Source organism: Colletotrichum lupini, chromosome 3, assembly GCF_023278565.1.
Source record: "Colletotrichum lupini chromosome 3, complete sequence".
NCBI classification, from domain to species: domain Eukaryota; kingdom Fungi; phylum Ascomycota; class Sordariomycetes; order Glomerellales; family Glomerellaceae; genus Colletotrichum; species Colletotrichum lupini.
The window spans coordinates 3,911,310-3,931,160 of NC_064676.1; the positions used below are offsets into that span (position 1 = coordinate 3,911,310).

Here is a 19,851-nt window from a genome sequence, read left to right on the forward strand (position 1 = left end):
AAGAAACACCTTGCACGACTACCAAGGCCAAAATCTTGTCTCCTTCCTTGTCCATGTCCTAGAACAAGCCTTTGGTATCAACAAAAAAAGAAGCGCTGTGTAGGGCTTACACAACAACCATAATATAGTTGGACCAAATCTGCCTCACATCGACATTCCTGCGACAAGAAAACATTCAGACACCCTGCTGTCCAGCTTTCGGCGATTCAATGGCAGCCACGACGGCTCCGACACCGCCCGTCATGACTCCGACTGCAAGCCCGAACCATCTTCGAAAACACATTTCCCCCGATCGTATTACTTTGGGCGACGACGCCGGCCGCAAATCGGTGTCGGCAAGAATTCGGGACGCTCCCGCTTCTCCTGTCAGGGTGAACTTTCAAGCCGAGAACTGGGCCCAGCCATCCAATGCCAACATCGAGCTGGCACAACCCTACCAAGCAGAGTTTTCTACAGTTGATCGTTCCCGAGAATACAACGCCCCTACCCCTCCTTCGCATACCTCGGGCTACGACCAGGCTGAACGACAAATGCAAAGCCATGACAGAAATAAGCTGCCTCCTCTCAAAACGTCGAACTCCTACACTGCCGAACCCGATTACTTGAGTCCAGCCAGCTCTCTCACCCCCCACCAAAATGGCCATGATCAGGGCTACAGGCCGAAGCGGGGGACCCATGGATCAGACAGCTTCAGTGCTCACAGCGCAAGAGCTCAAGATGCCAATCGCCATAGTCGGGAATCGAACACCACCACTTCGAGCAACGCCCAACAGCAGGCATCGGCGCAGTCCTCTGCGACGACAAGCGCGAGCTCCGTCTCTGGCATCAACGAGTCATCCGAATACAAAGACGAGTCTCCCGAGAGCTCGATAATGGAGGGCAACATGCCAGAGAACAACTCTGTCCCCATGTTTCAGTACTACCACCATCAGGAGTTTCCTCCTCAGCGTGTCTCTAGTGTTCCTCAGGAGCTTGACGCTCGTCGTTCCTCTTCGAACCCCAGCCTCAACGCTGATGGAACCCCCGTCAACCGTCATCTGACGCCTACCGGTTTCACCAGAAGGACCTCCATGCCCCGACCTTCGTCGGCCTACTCTGCCATCTCGGATTATGCCCCCAGAGGGCGATCCCCAAATCTGATGCCTGGAGGATCACATATGCGGACACCATCAGGCACTCGCAGGTCCCCGGAAACGAGACCAGCATCATACGCGGAGCTACTGAACGTGCCGTACCCTCAGCCAGCACCTGCCCCGATCAGCTTTGATAACAACCAGTTGCGCAATGCCGTTGGTAACAATGCATCTCTCCTCGGAGCTCAAAAAACACTGGAGATGTATCGTCAAAACGTCAAGAAGACAAACGACTTTTCTATCCAATACTCTTTTGCCGTTTTCCTCATCTCTACCGCTCAAGAGCAAGGCCTGGACCCTAGCGAGCCAGCACCTCGCAAGGCAAACTCTAGCCCAAAGAATTCCGCATCATCAACTCCCTACGACCTCCTGCGAGAGGCAAAGGGTATACTCCAGAAGCTGGCCAGCGGTGGATACCCCTTTGCTCAATACTACCTCGCAGATGGATACGCCTCTGGTCTGTTTAGCAAAGGAAAGGAGGACTATAACCAAGCGTTCTCCCTCTTCGTTCTCGCCGCAAAGCATGGTCATGCTGAGTCCGCTTACCGCACGGCGCTATGCTACGAGTTTGGTTGGGGTTGCCGCAAAGATCCTGCTAAGGCTGTCCAGTTCCTCCGCATGTCTGCGTCGAAGCGTCACCCTGGCGCAATGTCCCGACTCGGCAAGGCTTGTCTCTCGGGTGATTTGGGAGAGAAGCGGTACCGCGAGGGTATCAAATGGATGAAGCTCGCAGCAGAGGCTGCCGATGCTGTCTACAGCGCAGCTCCGTATCAGCTGGCCTGCTTGTACGAGACGGGTTACGGTGACGACATCTTCAAGGACGAGGTCTACGCAGCAGAGCTTTTCACCGCCGCCGCAGAACTTGGCCACCCAGAGGCCAACTTCCGCATGGGTGAGGCATATGAACATGGGAAGCTCAGCTGCCCCCGCGATCCAGCACTAAGCGTGCACTTCTACACTGGTGCTGCTGAGCGAGGACATGCCGGTGCTATGATGGGCCTTTGTGCATGGTATATGGTCGGTGCGGAACCGATCTTGGAAAAGGACGAAGAAGAAGCTTACGAGTGGGCTCGCCGTTCAGCCGAGATGGGTAAGTTGAGAGACTTCTGCAAAATATCGATTGAATGAGGCAATAAGGCTAATCACACCTATGCAGGTTTCGTCAAGGCCCAGTACGCTGTGGGCTACTTCACAGAGATGGGCATCGGCTGCCGGCGTGATATCTTGGAGGCCAATGTCTGGTATGTCAAGGCTGCAGACGCAGGCGATGAGCGCGCGAAACAGCGATTGGCAATTATCCAGGCAGCTGTCAGCGGCGGCACCCCGATGGAAGTCGCCCCTCCCCGTAGTGGAAAGATCAAGAAGGGCGGCGAAGAGAAGGATAAGGACAAGGATTGCATTGTGATGTGAGGAGTCACACTCAAGGAGCCGTATCGACGGGATCACACCAAAACGCACCGGCGTTGGACAGGAGGTCAAGAAAATTCAACTTCACTAATAATGACGAGGAGGGGCGCCTCTATTTCCGGAGAATGTTCAAGGGCAGACTTTTGCCGACGTTACTCGACGGTTGGATAACGGACAAGAGCCGTTTCAATTGGCATATCACCGGTTTTCTTCGTTTTCTCGCACCCATGGGCATCTACAAAAGAGGATTGGAACTATGGGCGGGTGTTGACGGGATGCAGTGAGGGGAGTCGCTGCGCGTTGAAGAAAGGGGCAAAGCATGTCTGTCTTGACGACCCAAAGACTATTCATCTTCCCGTCTCCCACCAATTTTCGGTCTATTCGTTTTGTTTCTGGTCTTTTTTCTTCATCCAAGGCGGGGGCTTTCATGAAACTGCATTTGCATCGCATGAGAATCCGGGCACAAACGGGTGCTTCATGATCTAATCATGGTCGGAATTTCTAGCCTGGGAATTCCATTGAACAAGGCGTTTGGAGAGGGGGGAAACACATTGCGATTCAAGACAGACAAGAGTTGCGCGGGTGTGTACACGCCTGGCTGAGCCTTCAGAGGAGCCTGTACATACGAGATACCATAATCCCCTGTCTCGGACAGGCGTTTTTGAGCTTTGTAATCTTGTGTTTGATGAGTGACTTGCGAGAATCAGACGATGGCGTTCACAGCGGTGGTGGCTGTCTGGTTTCTGGTTGATCCCGGCTCTTTGGGTTGTTTAGGCCACTGAGTGCCTCGTTCATCAATTTTCGAGATAGGTTTCCCTTGAGAGGTCCCTCTCAACTTGCGTTACGTGTTCGTCTGTACTCGGCCGAACCTCCCTAGTTTTTTTCCCTCGCGGTGATTCAGAATCCGGTCCAGCGTCAGAGGCTCCCCCATTGTGGATCATCGCCGTTGCGTATACACACGAAAGACGTGTGTCTTCCAATGCCTCAAGTTTTGGCGTGTGACGTGCCAAGACTAAGCTTGATTCCAAGTAGGCCCGATGAGGCGTTGATGAGAAATTCCCCACCCTCCTCCAGTCTTGGTTTCTGGTTTCCCCTTCTCAAGCTTGACATCCCATATAGGTGAAATGTATGGGGATGAGGCGCCCGGGTTTGGGTTTGAGAGACGTTGAACTTGTGGTCTTTGCTTTTCGCCTTGCGGCGATACTGCCGCCGCGCCGCGTGTCATTGAGGTTGCAGGCGACAGGCGTGTAAGAGATTTTGAGAAAGCTCGGGGCGCACACTTTTCTTTGTTTGACTCGTCAGACTCGTCAGCGTTTTCTCCCTGTTGACATGGCGTCCCTTTCTTCGGATTGTGGGAGGAAACGGATAAATTGAGGGCGCGCGGCTTTTGTGACTTGGTTGGGGGACGGGAAAATATGTTCTGCGACATTTTTTAGGGCTGAGATCTTTGTTCTTTCAAACAAAGTGGCTTTCCGTGGTGTGTCGTTTGTTTCTGAGATGTTTTGGTCTGGTTTGCCTTCTATGGTGGTCTGTGTAGCGAGTCTCTTGCGAACACGGTGTTTGGTAGCTTGCCGGGTGGTGTGTAATTGTAACGGGTTATGTATTGTTGCTCTCCTACATCTGTATCTGTTGCAAAGCTCACGGATATTGCCCTGCATTCATTCATCGCCAGGAAGTCCTGCATCAGGCAGTTCTCGGCGGAAGTACATTGCTTAGGATACTGCGTCTGAACCTGAAAGAAGTGATAGTTGTTGATTAGGTCCGGGAAAGCATCATCGTGTGAGCTGTTCAGAGTAGCGCCGTGTCTTTCCGGAGGGTAGACGATTTACCCTTGAGGAGACTTCTTCATTACGTTGATATGACAAACCTTCCAATGGTAGTTGTCATCTCGTTGGGTGCGAGTGCACTTCAATCGCAACAACTACCTCTTTCCTAACCACGACGATGATCTAGGTCACGGTCTGTCAGCTTCTGAGATGTCACGGCAGCAATTGTTATTGCCAACTAAGACAAATGATCTCAGCGTGAAGACCGCGTCTGCTTATTTCTCATCTATTTTTGCTTGGTATAGAATGCCTGCAGCCTGTTCTCCCTAGGAATTCGGAGGCACGGGTGTTATCAACGTCGCAATAAAGTGTCCAACCTCTAGTTATCATGTCAGAGAAGAACATCCAAGAACCGTTGCATAAAGACGAAATTGGAAGATTCTAAGTGTACTCCATGGGGAAGCTGCATTTGAGAGAACCTTCTCCTTCTATCCCAACAGACGGATCACTGACGAAACATTTGTTTCCCAACAATAGCTGATGTGCAATATAGATGCCTCAAGATCAACCAATGGCCCACATGATACTTGAGACTGTTCTGACTGGATACTATATCTCACTGCTTGACGTAAAACGACCTTAGATACTCTTCCGCCGCGGCCTCTCCTGAGGCGAGCCCCTGTTCTTTTGCCCACTCCTGGTACTCTGGCGTTTTGAAAAACTCCTTATAGTCAACACCTCCCTCTTGATCTACCCAGCTGAACTTGCCGTGTTCGTCTAAGAAGTTTCCTATTGGCAATCATCAGCAATAGTCAATTTGGTGCTGGGACTGCTCGAGGAGTGGTGAACAGAGGAGACACGTAGGAGTTTCAACGCCGCGACCACTGCAAACTTACCGTAAATTGGATGCTTCGTGTCTACACAGATCTTTATCAGCCACCCTCAATATCCTAATTCCAGTTTTGCTCACCTGTAAATTGAGATATGGAAGTAGACTTTCTCACGGAATGCTCTGAACCCCAGTCCATCAACTGTGACCAGTCGGCACAGGTACGTTCGACACCGTCCCAGTTAATGACCGAGTGGAAATCGTGGAGAGTCCAATGAAGTAGAACGGGGGTCAAATCTGCCTGGCATTTCACGGACTCCATGATATGATGGAGACAGTGTCCTGAGGCAAAGTCGGAATCAGCTACAAGTTCTCTCACATATTTGTACATCAATGCCGCCGGGATCCAGTCCGGACTCAAGCACGCATTCTTCTAGGACTTCAACTGACCAATATGGCTCTTCTGAGTTGCATCCTCCTTCTCCGTGGTATTGGGAGTGTAATAGTACTCTCTATGCGCAACCTGGTATAAATAGTTCTACAACGGAGTAAGACTTTAGCATTCGAAACGTCGCCGGGAGAATGGACATCGAGGCTTACGATGCAGTGTAAGTTATGCACCATAGCAAGGCCCCCAAGACTTCAATACAGTCAGCCGGATCGTACTGCCAACAAAAACGTTATTCTTGTATGACTACTTACTAGCCGCCTTCTCCATCGTTGAAAGGTATCGCATCTGCCTCCATGCCAAGTCGGTGTACCTCGGATTCCGGGATTCGGTTGGCAAACGCTGCGATTGATTAGTGAACCGGTGTCGAGGCGCCACATCAACCGACACAAAGGGCTTGCCTGAAAGTAATGCAGACCAATTTGCATCTACCTCTGGGCTCGGGTTGCCCAAAAGTGGGTGGTCATGACCTGGCGTCACTGGATTTACGGGCTGTGGGTTGAACTCAACCTTGTCCTGGAAAGAGAGACGGTCTAGTCAGTGAAAGAAACAACAATAACTCAAGAATTGCTCCGAAGTTGTTCAACATACCCATACATGTACCGTGTCTGGTGTAGTGAGTCGAGGGCAGAATGGCTTGTAGATGACTTCACGGGCATAGTAAAGTACTGCCCACGTATAAATTGCTAGGATGAGGAGTGAAGCAAGTATTTGGAGTGCTCTCCTTGACTTTGATGTGCCTCTACAGGAGTTCCATTTTCTCTGATCCAAGGGGTATTCTTCGTGGTCGTCGTCGGTCTTCACGTCCTCGAAACCGTCGTCAGAGACCGGCTTATACTTGACTGCAGGTGTTGTAGACATGTCTTGTGTGGTCGTTGTTTCACAAGCGCGCTGCAGGCAGCATTAACGATAGTCGGTACGGAATAGGTGAGTTCGTCAAAAGAAAGTACGAGTGACCGCGCTGCCACGGAAGGGGAGACATTGTCAATCTGGAGGAGGCCGGCCGGCCATATCTGATGGTTTGTACAGACTGCTCACGAATCTCTGCGTGGGCAGTAATACTTGGTGAATCTTTTGCTTTCTAAAACTACTCTAAGAGAGCCCCTTGGTGTAGAATTAGCAGTAGGCGAAAAAGACTCCCACCGGATGCGAGACGCTATGCCACAAAGGTGAGAGGCCCGGAAGATAGAGTTCATCAGATATCAGGTGGCTAGGAAGACCGTCACATCATGATCCTGGGGCGGGAAGTATCCTCACGCCAAGGCTTGTTGTCAGCAGATGGAACGTCAATCTTGTACCCTAGTATCATGAACACACCCCAAGAATTAATTCTGCCTCCTCTGTGCCGTTACTCCGATCTCCAAGCCTGGGTGTGGGTTTGGTGGATGCTGGTATTACCAGAAGGTAACGGTGAACCCTCCTTCGATAACCGGTCTAGACCGACTGCCTGGGCAGTCTTCGTCCTGCCACCTTTGCCTGACTTGACTGACGCCGGCCTCTTCGTCCTTGAGGCACCCTTCAGAGTCTCCTGTCTCAGTCAACCTCAGACTCGAGAGTACCTAGACGTGCTATTTGCTGCCACACCTAGACTTGCACACTTTAGGAATCTTCACACCATGTCGTCTCTTTCTGAAGATGCGAAGCCCTTCTTACCGAGCGAAAATGGCGATTCCAGTTTCGACTTAGCCCCGGCTGAGAGATCGAGACTGCGGCAAGACCGATCGACTGAGTCCCGCTGGCGAAGGAGACTCTGGGTCAGCCATGTTATCTTCTTGGGATTCAACGTTGCGTTCCTCATCTACAACATCAGTGATGTTGGGAAGCACATCGGGCCAGAGGCCGCAGTGCTCGAAAGAGCCTACTGTGAGACAAATTCCCTTCGCCTAGTATCATGGTCATGCAATGATACTGATATCGAATGTCGTAGCACCGGCACAGATGGCTATTCGTTATACAGTCAAGGAGGAAGCCCCTATGTTGCCCGACAACGTGCTCACCGGTCCGCCCGGCCCTGAGGCTGACAAGGCGTGGGAATAACTTGAGAAACGTGAGTTCAACGCCACAGCTCAGCATTCGCTACATCAGATCCTAAAATTTCCATGAAGCATTCATGCTCAGGTTCTCCGAAGATGAGATGAACAGAATGCAAAAGACCTCGCTCGCCCTCAAAGACGGAAGCGGGTATATCGGTTATTTGGAGTCTTTCCACATGTTGCATTGTGTTGTAAGTGGCGTCTTCCTTGATTTACCATTCCCGAGAATAAATTCACCGTCTTCGCTGTCACGTCACTGACTTGCCAACAGAAGAGTGCTTGGAAGTCCCAATACATGGATCACTATGGCAGTGGACATTCGACCAAGCCCGGTCATCTAGCTCATTGTCTCAACGTACTTATCCAAGGTATCATATGCAACGCAGACACATCGATCGGAACATATCATTAGAAAGAAGGGGGGACTATCAAGGGTAAGGAGATAATGGACATTGAGGCTAACAGGACCGGACATCGCCAATGCACCGACTTTAGCAAGCTTCAAGCTTGGGCTACCAAGCGAACTCTTGACTTTGATGTCCACGATACTGACAAGTTTCTGCGTACCTTGAAGCCGGAGCACTAGGGTCTAGTAAATAGCATCGTTATTAATACTTAGTATCGGATTAGAAGTCTAATTTGACCGCGGTATACAGCCGACTGCGCAGGGGCCAATTAGGGGCCCTATTTACGATTATCGTAGCTAGCCTAACTTATAGTTAGAACCTCTTTTTTATACTTACTACGCAGATATTTATATAATTTAATTAATCTCTTCGTTAACTACGGTTTAAATTAACTACCCTATAATAAAAATACTAATACTAATTAATAATTAAATTCCACTATTATAAATCGGTAAAATATCTCGCTATATAAAAAAAACGACTTCTTAATACTATATAGGATAAGAGATTTATATTAATTAACCTTATAAAAGTAAATAAAAAAAGAAATAATTCTTAAATACTATATAAAATTAAGTAATTATAGCCCTTTATTACTTATAAAAGGTTAACGTTTACTACGTTAAACTATATTAATTAATAAAACCGCTTAAATAACTAGCCTTTTACTATCGCCCCGAATAGCTTTTTTATTAAATAACTTTTTTATAACCGGCCCGTAATTAAAAATTAATTAGTTAAATTAGTAAAAAGAAATACTTACGTAACGACTACTTACCTAATTAATTAGCATAACGAACGAGCTTAATAATATAATATAAAAAAGCACTATATAATTAAAAAAAAAAATCTCTAAACGTAAATATTCTTATTTAATAATAAAAATAACCCTATAAAAACTATTAAATTAAGAGATTTATAGTATATAAAAAAATCTATTATTACGAAAATTTTATAAGTACGACCTTAAGCTTATAATTTAAATAACTTCTTTATAGCTCCCTTAACTACTTCCTAAATATTATTTAAAAATATAATATAAAAGACGGTTTAATAAAGGAAAAGAGGATTTAAAAATCTTAATAATATCGAGTTAAGAATATTATAGATCTTAGAGATTAACTTAAAAAAAAAGTAGCTACCCTAAAGTAATCCTATAACCTCTTATTAAAATTATTATTAACTTAAAAAAAGGTTAAAAAAACGAGAATTTAAAAAAAAAAAAAAATCCTCTAAAGAGCTACTAAAAAGCTTCTTTTTATACTAATTCTTAGTATAAAATTACTAATTTTAAAAAATTAACTAAATAATAAAAAGGATCGCTAATAAACGATAATTACCTAATTATAATTAAACTATAAAAAAAACTACTCAAAAAATATAAAATAAAATACTAAAAAGCCGTAAAAAACAAAATCTTTAAAATATCTAACCCCACTGCGTATAAGTAATAAATAAGCATTTTTAATAAGTCATTAAAATCTATAATTTTGTAAAAAAGAGGGCTTAACTTCGTTAACTATACTTAATAGCTTATACGGTTCTTAATAGCCTATATAGCTCCTTTATAAGCTATATAACGTCTATTTTTAACTATTCTTATAAAATACTACCCTAAAAAAAGTAAGTTAAAAAAAAAACTATTTAAAAGTTATAAAGAGTATAAGGCTTAAGAGGCTAAAAATATATAAAATAGCGAAAATTAGTAACTAATAAAAATCTTAAGACTAATTATTATATTTTTTTATAGTAATATAAACGTCTACCGCTATTATTATAAAAGAAAATTACTAAAACCTACCCTTTTATACTAAATAAAAAAAAGGATCTTAGTAAATACGATAGCTAGCGATCTAAAAGGGTAGTAATAATTACTAAAAAAAGTAAAAATAAGAATAATAGCGAGATAGTAAGAGGAAGTAGGAATCTCTTAGACTTTAATAAATTCGTTAAGTAATAAAAATACGGATTTACTATACCTAATGCGCAAATTAAATATATCCCTATTAAAATTAAATATATTAGTAATTATTAATATAAGTATAAGCTAAAGCACGACCCTTAGTAAGGTAAGGTAAAAGAAATAAAAATAAAACCCAATCCTAAATAAAATCCTAATCCCTTATAAATAAGTAAATATTAACCCGGACTATTAAGGAATATAAATATATAGAATTACAAATTAGCCTAATAGTAAGTAAATTAATATAGTATTAATCTATTTAACTAAGGTTTATAAAAAAAAGGGGCTATAAGAATAACCCCTATTTTATAAAATCGTAAATAACTTTAGCTATTAGCTAAATAAATAGTTCGTAAGCGTAAGCTTAAAAATCGTAAAAGTAGTTAATAAATTCCTCTATAGGTAAGGGGTATTATTAGCGCAATTATAATTATAAAAGCTATATAAAATACTAATAGCAATAATTATAAAAAAAGAATTCGTATTATAAAACTAGGTATAGGTTAATAAAGCGTATAATCGCTTTAATAAATTTTAAAAAATAGTAAACGACCCAGATTTCCTCTCTATAATTACTAACAAAAATCTATTATTATAAAAAAATATACTAAAATAAAATATAATACTAAAAGTATAATAATTAATAATTCTGTTTATTTCGATCTATAACTTGTTAACGTTACTAACGTAAAATTCAGTACTAATCGGTTAATAAAAAAAGAGGTAAATAACTTAAAATTATTAATAATACGTAGTAACGTAAGAATTATATATAAATACTAATAATCTAGTAGTAAATACGAAGTAATTTACAAACCTTAAAAAAATCTTCTTAAAAAAGAAATTATATTCTAAGGGGAAGTATAAGGTCTTATAAAAAACCCTAATAATATTTTATAATTACTATAAAAAAGTTAGAATTAGGGAATATTAGTACTATTTAGTAATTAATATTATACTCGTAAATAAAGCCTCTAATTATTACTACGAAGCAGTACGTAATTTTAATTAAAACGACTTTTTTGGTATAATTAATATAATTTAAAGCCGCTTCGAGACCTACGATAAAAACCTAGAGCTCCTATCTAAGCTATAAGTAATTTTTTTTATATTTATAGCTAAGATAATAAAGAGCAAATTATAAATAAAAATCCTTAAAAAGCTTATTAATTAAATTAATAAGCTAGTAAAAACCTAGCTAAATAAGAAGATAAATAAGTAAAAAGTTAAATATCTTTATACCGCAGTTTAACGTATATTAAAAATAAAAATAACCCTATATTAAGTACTTAAAAATTATAAAACGCTCTATTTAAAGCTAAGATCTAGCTTTAATATTAAAATAAAAATACTGCGCTAAACTTATTTCTAAGCGTATAACGGCCCTTACTAATAATATTAAGTTAATTAAATATAAAAAAAAAAAAAAAGAGGCTAAATATAATAATCGCTAGTAAAGAGGCCTAGATTTGTTAAATAAATAAAAATTTAACTTACGGGCAGGGTAATAAAAAAGGTAATATTATATTTATAAAAAAAATAAATATTAGTTAAGTAACTACTCTAAAAAAGAGCGTATTAAATTATATAAATAGTATAAAAAGTCGAGGGTAGTAAACGGTAAAACTAGCCTTTATTAGTTTAATTAATTCCTTATTATATAAAAAAAAAAATCCGGGGGTACAGAACTTAGTAACGGTAGCTAAAATAATAGCTTAAAGTATATACCCCCTATAAGAAATTTAAAAAATAAAAAAGATCTTACCCCCTATATTAATAAATTAAATTATAATAAAATTAATAATATTAACTACTCTTTTTTCGCCCCGTTAACTTTTAAAAAATATACGAGGCTAAATAAATAGAGGGTAGTAAAAGCTCTTAATAAGTAGGCTTTTATTTATAAATAGTAAAAAAAAGTCCTTTAAATAATAAATATAAAAATAGCTAAAAAAGTAAATCTAATAGGGCTAAAGCCTATTCTCTTAATAATTAAAAAAAAAACGCTATTTTTTTTAATATTTAAAGAAAAAAAATATAGTACTAAGTATATTTAAGGGTAGCTAAAGGGGTCTTTTTTATATTACCTAGATCCCTTAAATACTAAGCTCGTATAAGTATTTTATATAAGTAAAAAGTACGGCCTAAACGATTTTTATAGGATTATCCTAAATACTAAGGTATTATAATAATTAATTAGAAAAAAAGGGTAATTCTAAGCGCTATAAAACTCGCGCTAGTAATACTTAATACGTTAATAGCGGGTATTATAAAAATTAGTTTCGGCTTAAGTAAAAAAATCATTACCCTAAGTATAATAAAAATAGAGACGCACTTTAGAATAGTAACTTTTTATATTTTACTTATTAATACCCTATTTCTCTTATATTTAAAAAACATAAATTAACTAAGTATTATATTTAATAATACGAAAAATAAAATCTCTAGTAGTAAGCACTTTAAAATAATCGAACGATAATAAGGGTATACGTTTATAAAGCTTACTAATAACACGAAATTAATTAATTATTTAATAAAAAGTAAGCTTAAAAGACTATACTAAAAATTCGGGTACCCGTTAGTTATAAGGCTATATAACCTCCTAAAGTAATTAAATAATAATAATATTAAAATAGGGGCGCTAAAGTAGTTAATAAAAGTATATTACTAATATTAAATAAATATATAAAGCCTATATAAATTCAAATTCAAATTATATAATAAGCTTAACTTTAACTAAAAAATCGTTATTAATATTTTCTATTTAAATAGTCGGCTAGTACTATATATAATTAATATAGCTATATCTTTTTAAATAGGGTAATTTCTCTAGGATTTATAAATAAAAATAGTATAAGTAGCCCTATAAAAAAGCTAAATCGATATATACTAAGGACCGCTAAACGGTATTAAAACTAACGCTAGTACTAGCTTTAAATTAATAGAATTTAAGGATAATATAACGGCCTATAGTATATAACTAAAAGTCGTACTTATTAAAGCATACTATAGTATTAAAAAAGTAAAAAGAGCATATTAGTAGTTAAAAAGGGCGTTTAAAATTATTAAAAAAAAAATCTAAATTTTATTAATAATAAATACCTCTAAATAGTACTTAAATATTATAATAATACTATAGGGCCTAATAGACTTATACTAACGCTATTAATATTTAGAGTATATTTAAGAATAACCTTAACTTTGCTACCGTTACTAAGCATAAGCTAACGAGCCTAAGTAATTAAAAAAGTAATATAAGCACTATATAAAGTAAGCGTAAAAAGGTAAGTTAATAAAGTAATTACTACGTATAATAAGCCTAATATAAGAAATAATCTAAATATATTACTAAATTTAAATATATAAGTATAATACGAAATTACTTAATAATAGGCTAAGCTATATAAGTTAATTTCTATTAACGAGCGCTCTTATATAATTATAAAAAATCGTAATTAGCTATTCGAAATATTAATTATAGTAGTTAGACCGTACTATATAAATCCTAACGAGGTAATTTCTAACTTATAAAAAAAAGAAAAGCTAAAAAAAACTATATAACCTATAACAGAGGCATAAAAAATTATCCTTAATAAAATCGTTATAACAATACTAATAAACGATAAAAAAAAAGAAATTACTAAAAGGGTACTAATATTACTAGCAAAACGTCGTAAAAAACTACGATAGTAAACCCTAACGTAATAATTTATTACTAACAACGAGGTAATTAACACCTTTTATATAGTAAAAAAAAGCTGATTTCGAGCTAGCGGTTAAACTATATAAAGAAAACGTAATTATAACTATTAGAAAACTATATAAAGGATTAAATCTTATTAAAGCAGATACTCTTCGTAATTAAGAGGTCTATTAATTTATCCTATATAACCTAAAAAAATATATAAACCTCTACATATTTAAATTATAAATAGTTTATAAAATTAAAAAAAAAAATACCCTAGCTATACAAAAAGTCTAGATACGTAATTTAGGGGTACGATAATATTAAAAAAGCAACGCTACTTATATAATCGCCTACTATATAGCGCTATAATTAATAATTAATAATAATACTAATAGCATTGCTATAAAAAGAAAGATATAAAATTTAGAGCTATAATATTACCTAGGCCTATACCTAATCGGCTACAGGGCTTATAAGGAAAATCCTAGCCTATTTATTAAAAGAAATAACTAATAAGTACCTAAAAAGCACGATTATTAAAATACTTAAGCTACTATATAGGCTCGTAGAATCGGGCACCTATTAATAAACTACTTATTACGATTTTTATATTAATTAATTATTAATAATTATTTTTACGTACGACCCGTACTTACTAATCGCGGAGTATAAAAACGACTAATTTAAGATCGTTAAAATATAAACCGATAATATATTAGGCCTATTTAATATTAACTTTATAAAAAAATAAAATAAAGAGCTTTAAAAAGCGGGCTTTATAATAAAGCTAAAAAAAATCCTTATAATAAATACCCCCTTAGTATTTAATAATAGGATTTTTATAATTAAAAAAGAAACCGTCGTCTTTTAATAAAAGGGGTAGAATAAAAAAATTAACTTTATTAATCTAAACGTAATTAATATTAAAAAGTAGTATAAAACTAAGCTCGCGCGAGGGGTATATATTATAAGTATTTATTAGCCCGAGGTAACTTTTAATTATATTAAAGTAGCGTAGGCTATAGATCTAACTAAACAAAACGTTAAAATACTTAATAAGTAGCTTAAATAATAATAAATAAATCTTAATCGAAGTCTTATTTACTACCTAATTAACTTTATAACTAGTAAGCTCTACGTCTTTATTAATAAGTTATTTACGAATAATAACAACCTTACTTTATAATTAAAATATATTATTATCCTAGTTAATAAGAGTATAAGTAAGAGCGAATTTACTATATATAGTAATATAATCCACTACTCATTAATTAAAAATAAGTAAATAATAAGAAGTATATTAGCGTTAGAAGTATATAGTATAATTAATAGCGTTAACCTCTCTTATATAATTTTAATAACGCTAAAAAAAATTACTAATTAAATTAGCCTTCTACCTATTTTAATAGTTATTTATATTAATTCTTATTTACTATATAAATATTTTATTAAATTAAGAACGATAAAAAAAAGAGGTTTATAATTAATATTATAACTTTTAAGTAATTATATAAAAAGCGCGAGATACTTAAGATTTATTAGATTAATAATAAAAATAACTTTATAAACGCTTTTATAAAAGTAATACTAAATAAGGGATTAAAGTAATTTATAAGTAATAAAAAAACTACTATATAAATAAAAAGATAAGTTATATAAAAAGAATAAAGAAAAGGGAGAAAGGGAGAAAGGGAGACGACTTAGTAAACGGGCCCGAGGTTAAATTATACCTTTAACTATAGCGGTTAAATTAATAAAAGAAAAAGAAAGTTAGTATTAAATTAAAAGTCTAATTTAAAAGCGGTATATAGCTAACTACGTAGGGGCTAATTAGGGGCCCTATTTATAATTATTATAGCTAGCCTAACCTATAGTTAGAACCTCCTTTTTATACTTACTATGCAGATATTTATATAGTTTAATTAATCTCTTTATTAACTACGGTTTGAACTAACTACCCTGTAATAGGGATACTAACACTTGGAGACACGAGCGAAAAGACGTTCAAAGATCTTCGTTCATGGCCACATCTCCATTGACTCTTAGGAATAAATGTAACTAGCTTCTAAATACAAGCCTGAACAGTTATCAGCCCTGGATAATGAGATCGTTGCGACATCTTCCATAAACCGCAGTCAATGTAACTTATGAATTAGATACGCTGACCAAAATACAACAATGCTAGATAGCCAAAAGATCCAGGCCACACTATCCTCGACCCCGAGAACCTTTAGAACTGCCAAGATAACTGCGCAAACTAAAGTTAAGCCAATCTAAGGGAGGGATATCGCCATGTTATGCAGTCCTAGGATCCATGCAACCTCGCTGTCCTGCGTTCCAACGAATAGCTCAGAGATCTCTGCGCTAATCAAGGCAAATGGAGCCCACATCGTTACGGCAGCCGTGGATCCCATCATGGCGACAACGATGGCCGCCGTGGTTCCGCTGCGTGCGACAAAGGTGAGATGCATACAGTATCCCAAGAAGCACTGCGATGCAAACCAGACTCTGGGGAGGTTGCGAGAGAAGGCCGGCTTGTAGCGGTCAAGTATCTGAAGCGAAATACTCGCAGCGAATGCTCCTAATGCGAAAGCAAAAGAGGCAAAGAAACCAAAGTCCTTTGCACTTTCGATGAGTTCTAGATCTGGTTCCCCAAACTGCCTTTGCCTTTGCTCGAGTTTGTCAGAAAGGGCTGAGAGATGTTAGTATTGGAAGTACTTCAACAGTTCTGGTCTTCTACCTGTCTCATAAGCGAACCTGAATCAAGTCCACGAGTTAGTCACTGGGCGCAAAAGTTTTTATAGGAGTCGGACGCTGCTTACGTTGACGTGTAGTATAAAACAGGAAACCATCCTGCCCACGCCCAGAATTGGATCTCGCAAACCCGGCGGCTGCGTGGAGGGATTTGTTTCCACCGCTTGGCTAGCCCTGTCGGTGAGATGATGGACCATGAATGTTGCGCAAAAGAGGGCTGGCGGTCACGCAAAGGTGCGACGTTCTGGTCAGTAATGAAATAGCACGTGAGACCGACTGTCGTGAAGGTACAAGCTGCAACCACAACGGCGAGTAACTTGAAACGGTCATCGCTGTTTACATCAGTCGAGGACCACTGAGCATCCACAAAGCCAACAGAAGAGAGCACCACGTTTCCTAGCACGTTCCATCGCATGGCCCAGGAGGCTGCGACAGACTGTTGACTGGGAGGGGTGTTATCTACTATCAGAGCCCTGACGCCGACTGCGTATGCCTGCAGTGCAAAAGTAGTGACAACGACTGAGAAGACTGCAAGAATCTGCGTCGGTAGGTGCGCCGAGCTGGCGGAACGATCAACACTGGAACTCCATGCCCAAGCTGTGAGTTCCTCTGAGTACGCCAATGCTAGCAGAAAGATAGTTGCGCATAGCGAACCTCCTACGATGAATGGCTTCCTTCTACCCCAGGCGTGTTGTGAATCGTCGCTGAACACACCGAGAATAGGCTGCGCAAAGGCGCCAGATATAGGACCGGTGACCCATACCAAGGATATAATGGATTTGGGAATGCCTAGTGAGATCAAGTAGGGCTTTGAGCTATTCGTCAGTCACTCAGCTGGGGTTGGGTTGGAGGGGAAAAGACTGACAGTGCCGCTCGAAGTCAAAAGAAACCAACACACTTGAAGGCCTAGACTAGGAGACGTGAGCAGGAGCAAGCCTGAAAGCTTGAGCAAGGTGTGCTTCTGGGGAATTTCTTCCCCAAGCTCTGCTAGTTCTAGGTCCTCTGTGCTAGACGCAGATCCGGGAGAGTAGAGAGCCCCTGAGGTCGGTTCGCCTGTGACACGAGGCATTTCCTGTATGAACAGGATGAGGTGAGTGACGCTGCCTCCTGTTCCACATTAATCGGAGATACTTGCAAGAGCTCAAGGTTGATTTGTTATAGTAGAAGATGTAAGCATGACCTGCTGTCGCCGAGTCCTCGCCGGAGACCGCTGTCTTTTTCCGGCGTGGAAGAGCCATGCGCTTCCTAGCCCTGGTCAATTACGGATAGATACTTTGCTGCGGAACACTCCGGCGGCAACGGCGTCATGAGTCGGATGCACATGCTGGTTGCCCCTGGAGTGTGTAGCGTGTAACTTCTCACTTTCCTCAGTCCTTCTTTCATGTCCACGTATTACGCATATTACCCATGCGAGCGGGTACCTTGTAAACTCTGTTTATCAACCGAGTTCCTTGGCCCGTTCTTGCCGACGAGCCACCCTTGTCAGGATCAGCACAGTGCCTGATGAATGGAGCTGGACATAAGATTGGAATTCTATGATGAATGATATTGCTGATATGGCTTGATTGGTAAAGGGAGCGGGCACTTGTGTATCGAATAAACGCTGGTCAGTGGTGCCAACGATCTTCTCGAGTTCCAAGGCATGTATCCGCCAACTTTGCCCTCCATCAAGAACAACGCTTACATGGCACATTACTCCGAACCAACACACGACTGCTACCGCTGACGATATCGCCAAAGCTAGACTCTTGACATCTCAGTATGTCAGATGGTCACGCATCGGTAAGCTGGTCTTCTCTACCACGAAAAGACCAGCTATTCCTACTTTTCATGATACGATTCAGTGAACCAGTCGTCAGGGTTTCTATCGGAGCGTACATCTACTACCAACTTAAATCACTTGATCCATCATTATCCAGTGCTGAAGTGATTACACAATCCGCATATCTTCAGACGGCTTATACTATTGCGCAAGCTATCTCATCTTTGCTATGGGGCGTGGTATCGGATTCTCCCAGAGGGGGAAGGAAGCTAGTTGTGCTAACGAGTTTGTCTGGATCATGTAAGTCAACACTGTAGTGATATCACATATGTGTTGCGAAAGATCCATCTAATTTCTGATGTCAACTGACTTTCTAAATGTCATGCACAGTCATAAGTTGTGCGCTGTTTGGTTTCATCACTAGCTTCAAGCAGGCCGTCTTCCTTCGAGTTTTTGAGGGGATAACCAATGGGAATGTCGCTATGGTGAGAACGATGGTCTCCGAAGTTGTTCAGGAGAAACGGTAAGTTGTTTCCCATTATGGATGATCGAAAATATAGGATTATAAACAACCAAGACTGACCGACATACTCAAAATAGTTTCCAAGCCAGGGCTTTTGCACTATTACCAATTGCTACTCGAATGGCCATAATTATCAGCCCACTCGTGGCAGGTTGGACTGTTCAGCTTGAAACAACAGGCCAAGACGACAGTTTTGTGAGGAGACACCCATATGCACTGCCTGCCTTACTGAACGCCGGCTTCTTGCTTCTTCTCCTAATTGCTGCATTTCTGTTTCTTGAAGAGGTATGTTGTCATCAATAAATGCTCAGTTTCGACTTATTGCTTCGCTTTAGACTGACGAAGGGCAGACATCAAAATCTCTAAGAGGTCGATTCGACCCTGGAATCGCTTTCTCCAAGAACTTGCTGTCAATATTCCGCTTGGTTCCATTCAGAAAGGCAGATGACGCTCAGTACTCACGTATAAACTCAGAAGAAGAGGATGGAGAAGAGATGGGTTTCTTGAAGGAGACTGACGGGAATGATCACTCTGGCGCTTCCACACCCCCAGGGGTTCCCGTTACACCAAGTGAAAAGAACTTGAAGCTCCCTACACGTCGCATTTTCACCACTAACATGCTCCTGGTTCTATTGGCAACTCTTCTTTATGAACTCCATCTTAACAGCGTCAGCGTTGCCATGGCCAATATGCTAGTCGATCCGGTTTCCACCAAAGAAGCCGAACTGTCAAGAGTTCTGCCATTCCGCTTCGGGGGCGGCGCCGGATTTAGGCCGAAGTCTCTTGCCTGGTACTCAACTGTGTTTGGTAAGATCTTAAATACCTCACTTTGTTCATTGATAATGTGAACATTCCTCCATATGAAGAGCTATTGGCTAACATAACGCAATATAAGTCAAAGCACCCACTTTTAGGCACCCCCCCCTTTTGGGCACCCTAATAAAACATAGTATCTAAATATTAATACTAACTATAATTAATTAATTAACTACCTTCTACTACTATAATAATATAATCAAAATTCTCCCTAGGTAATTCGACCCTTATGAGTTAATTAGGACTAACTAAACGGTTACTAAAGTCCTCCTAAGCTTTTTATACGTTCTAAATATCCGCAAACTTAGTATTTAAGTCTAAA

The 19,851-nt window shown here is 39.6% G+C and overlaps 5 protein-coding genes across 5 annotated transcripts; 3 read left to right on the plus strand and 2 right to left on the minus strand.

Annotated features, from left to right (window-relative positions):
* Positions 1–209: 209 nt before the first annotated feature.
* CLUP02_05948 (uncharacterized protein) lies at positions 210–2,543 on the plus strand (the record flags this gene model as incomplete). The annotated part of the gene is made up of 2 exons (XM_049284953.1): positions 210–2,223; positions 2,290–2,543. The coding sequence occupies 2 exons, from the start codon at positions 210–212 to the stop codon at positions 2,541–2,543; spliced, it is 2,268 nt and encodes a 755-aa protein (XP_049142096.1).
* A 2,379-nt stretch (positions 2,544–4,922) lies between these two features.
* On the minus strand, positions 4,923–6,444 carry CLUP02_05949 (uncharacterized protein; the record flags this gene model as incomplete). Its single annotated transcript, XM_049284954.1, has 4 exons — positions 4,923–5,095; positions 5,203–5,223; positions 5,838–6,099; positions 6,175–6,444. The coding sequence occupies 4 exons, from the start codon at positions 6,442–6,444 to the stop codon at positions 4,923–4,925; spliced, it is 726 nt and encodes a 241-aa protein (XP_049142097.1).
* Positions 6,445–6,812: 368 nt separating this feature from the next.
* On the plus strand, positions 6,813–8,202 carry CLUP02_05950 (uncharacterized protein; the record flags this gene model as incomplete). Its single annotated transcript, XM_049284955.1, has 5 exons — positions 6,813–7,446; positions 7,511–7,610; positions 7,702–7,807; positions 7,888–7,971; positions 8,029–8,202. 5 exons carry the CDS (start codon positions 6,813–6,815, stop codon positions 8,200–8,202), a joined length of 1,098 nt encoding a protein of 365 aa, XP_049142098.1.
* Positions 8,203–15,947: 7,745 nt separating this feature from the next.
* On the minus strand, positions 15,948–17,497 carry CLUP02_05951 (uncharacterized protein; the record flags this gene model as incomplete). Its single annotated transcript, XM_049284956.1, has 4 exons — positions 15,948–16,366; positions 16,415–16,431; positions 16,497–17,236; positions 17,294–17,497. The coding sequence occupies 4 exons, from the start codon at positions 17,495–17,497 to the stop codon at positions 15,948–15,950; spliced, it is 1,380 nt and encodes a 459-aa protein (XP_049142099.1).
* A 692-nt stretch (positions 17,498–18,189) lies between these two features.
* Positions 18,190–19,561, plus strand: CLUP02_05952 (major facilitator superfamily transporter; the record flags this gene model as incomplete). Its single annotated transcript, XM_049284957.1, has 4 exons — positions 18,190–18,490; positions 18,581–18,713; positions 18,791–18,998; positions 19,049–19,561. The coding sequence occupies 4 exons, from the start codon at positions 18,190–18,192 to the stop codon at positions 19,559–19,561; spliced, it is 1,155 nt and encodes a 384-aa protein (XP_049142100.1).
* Positions 19,562–19,851: the final 290 nt, after the last annotated feature.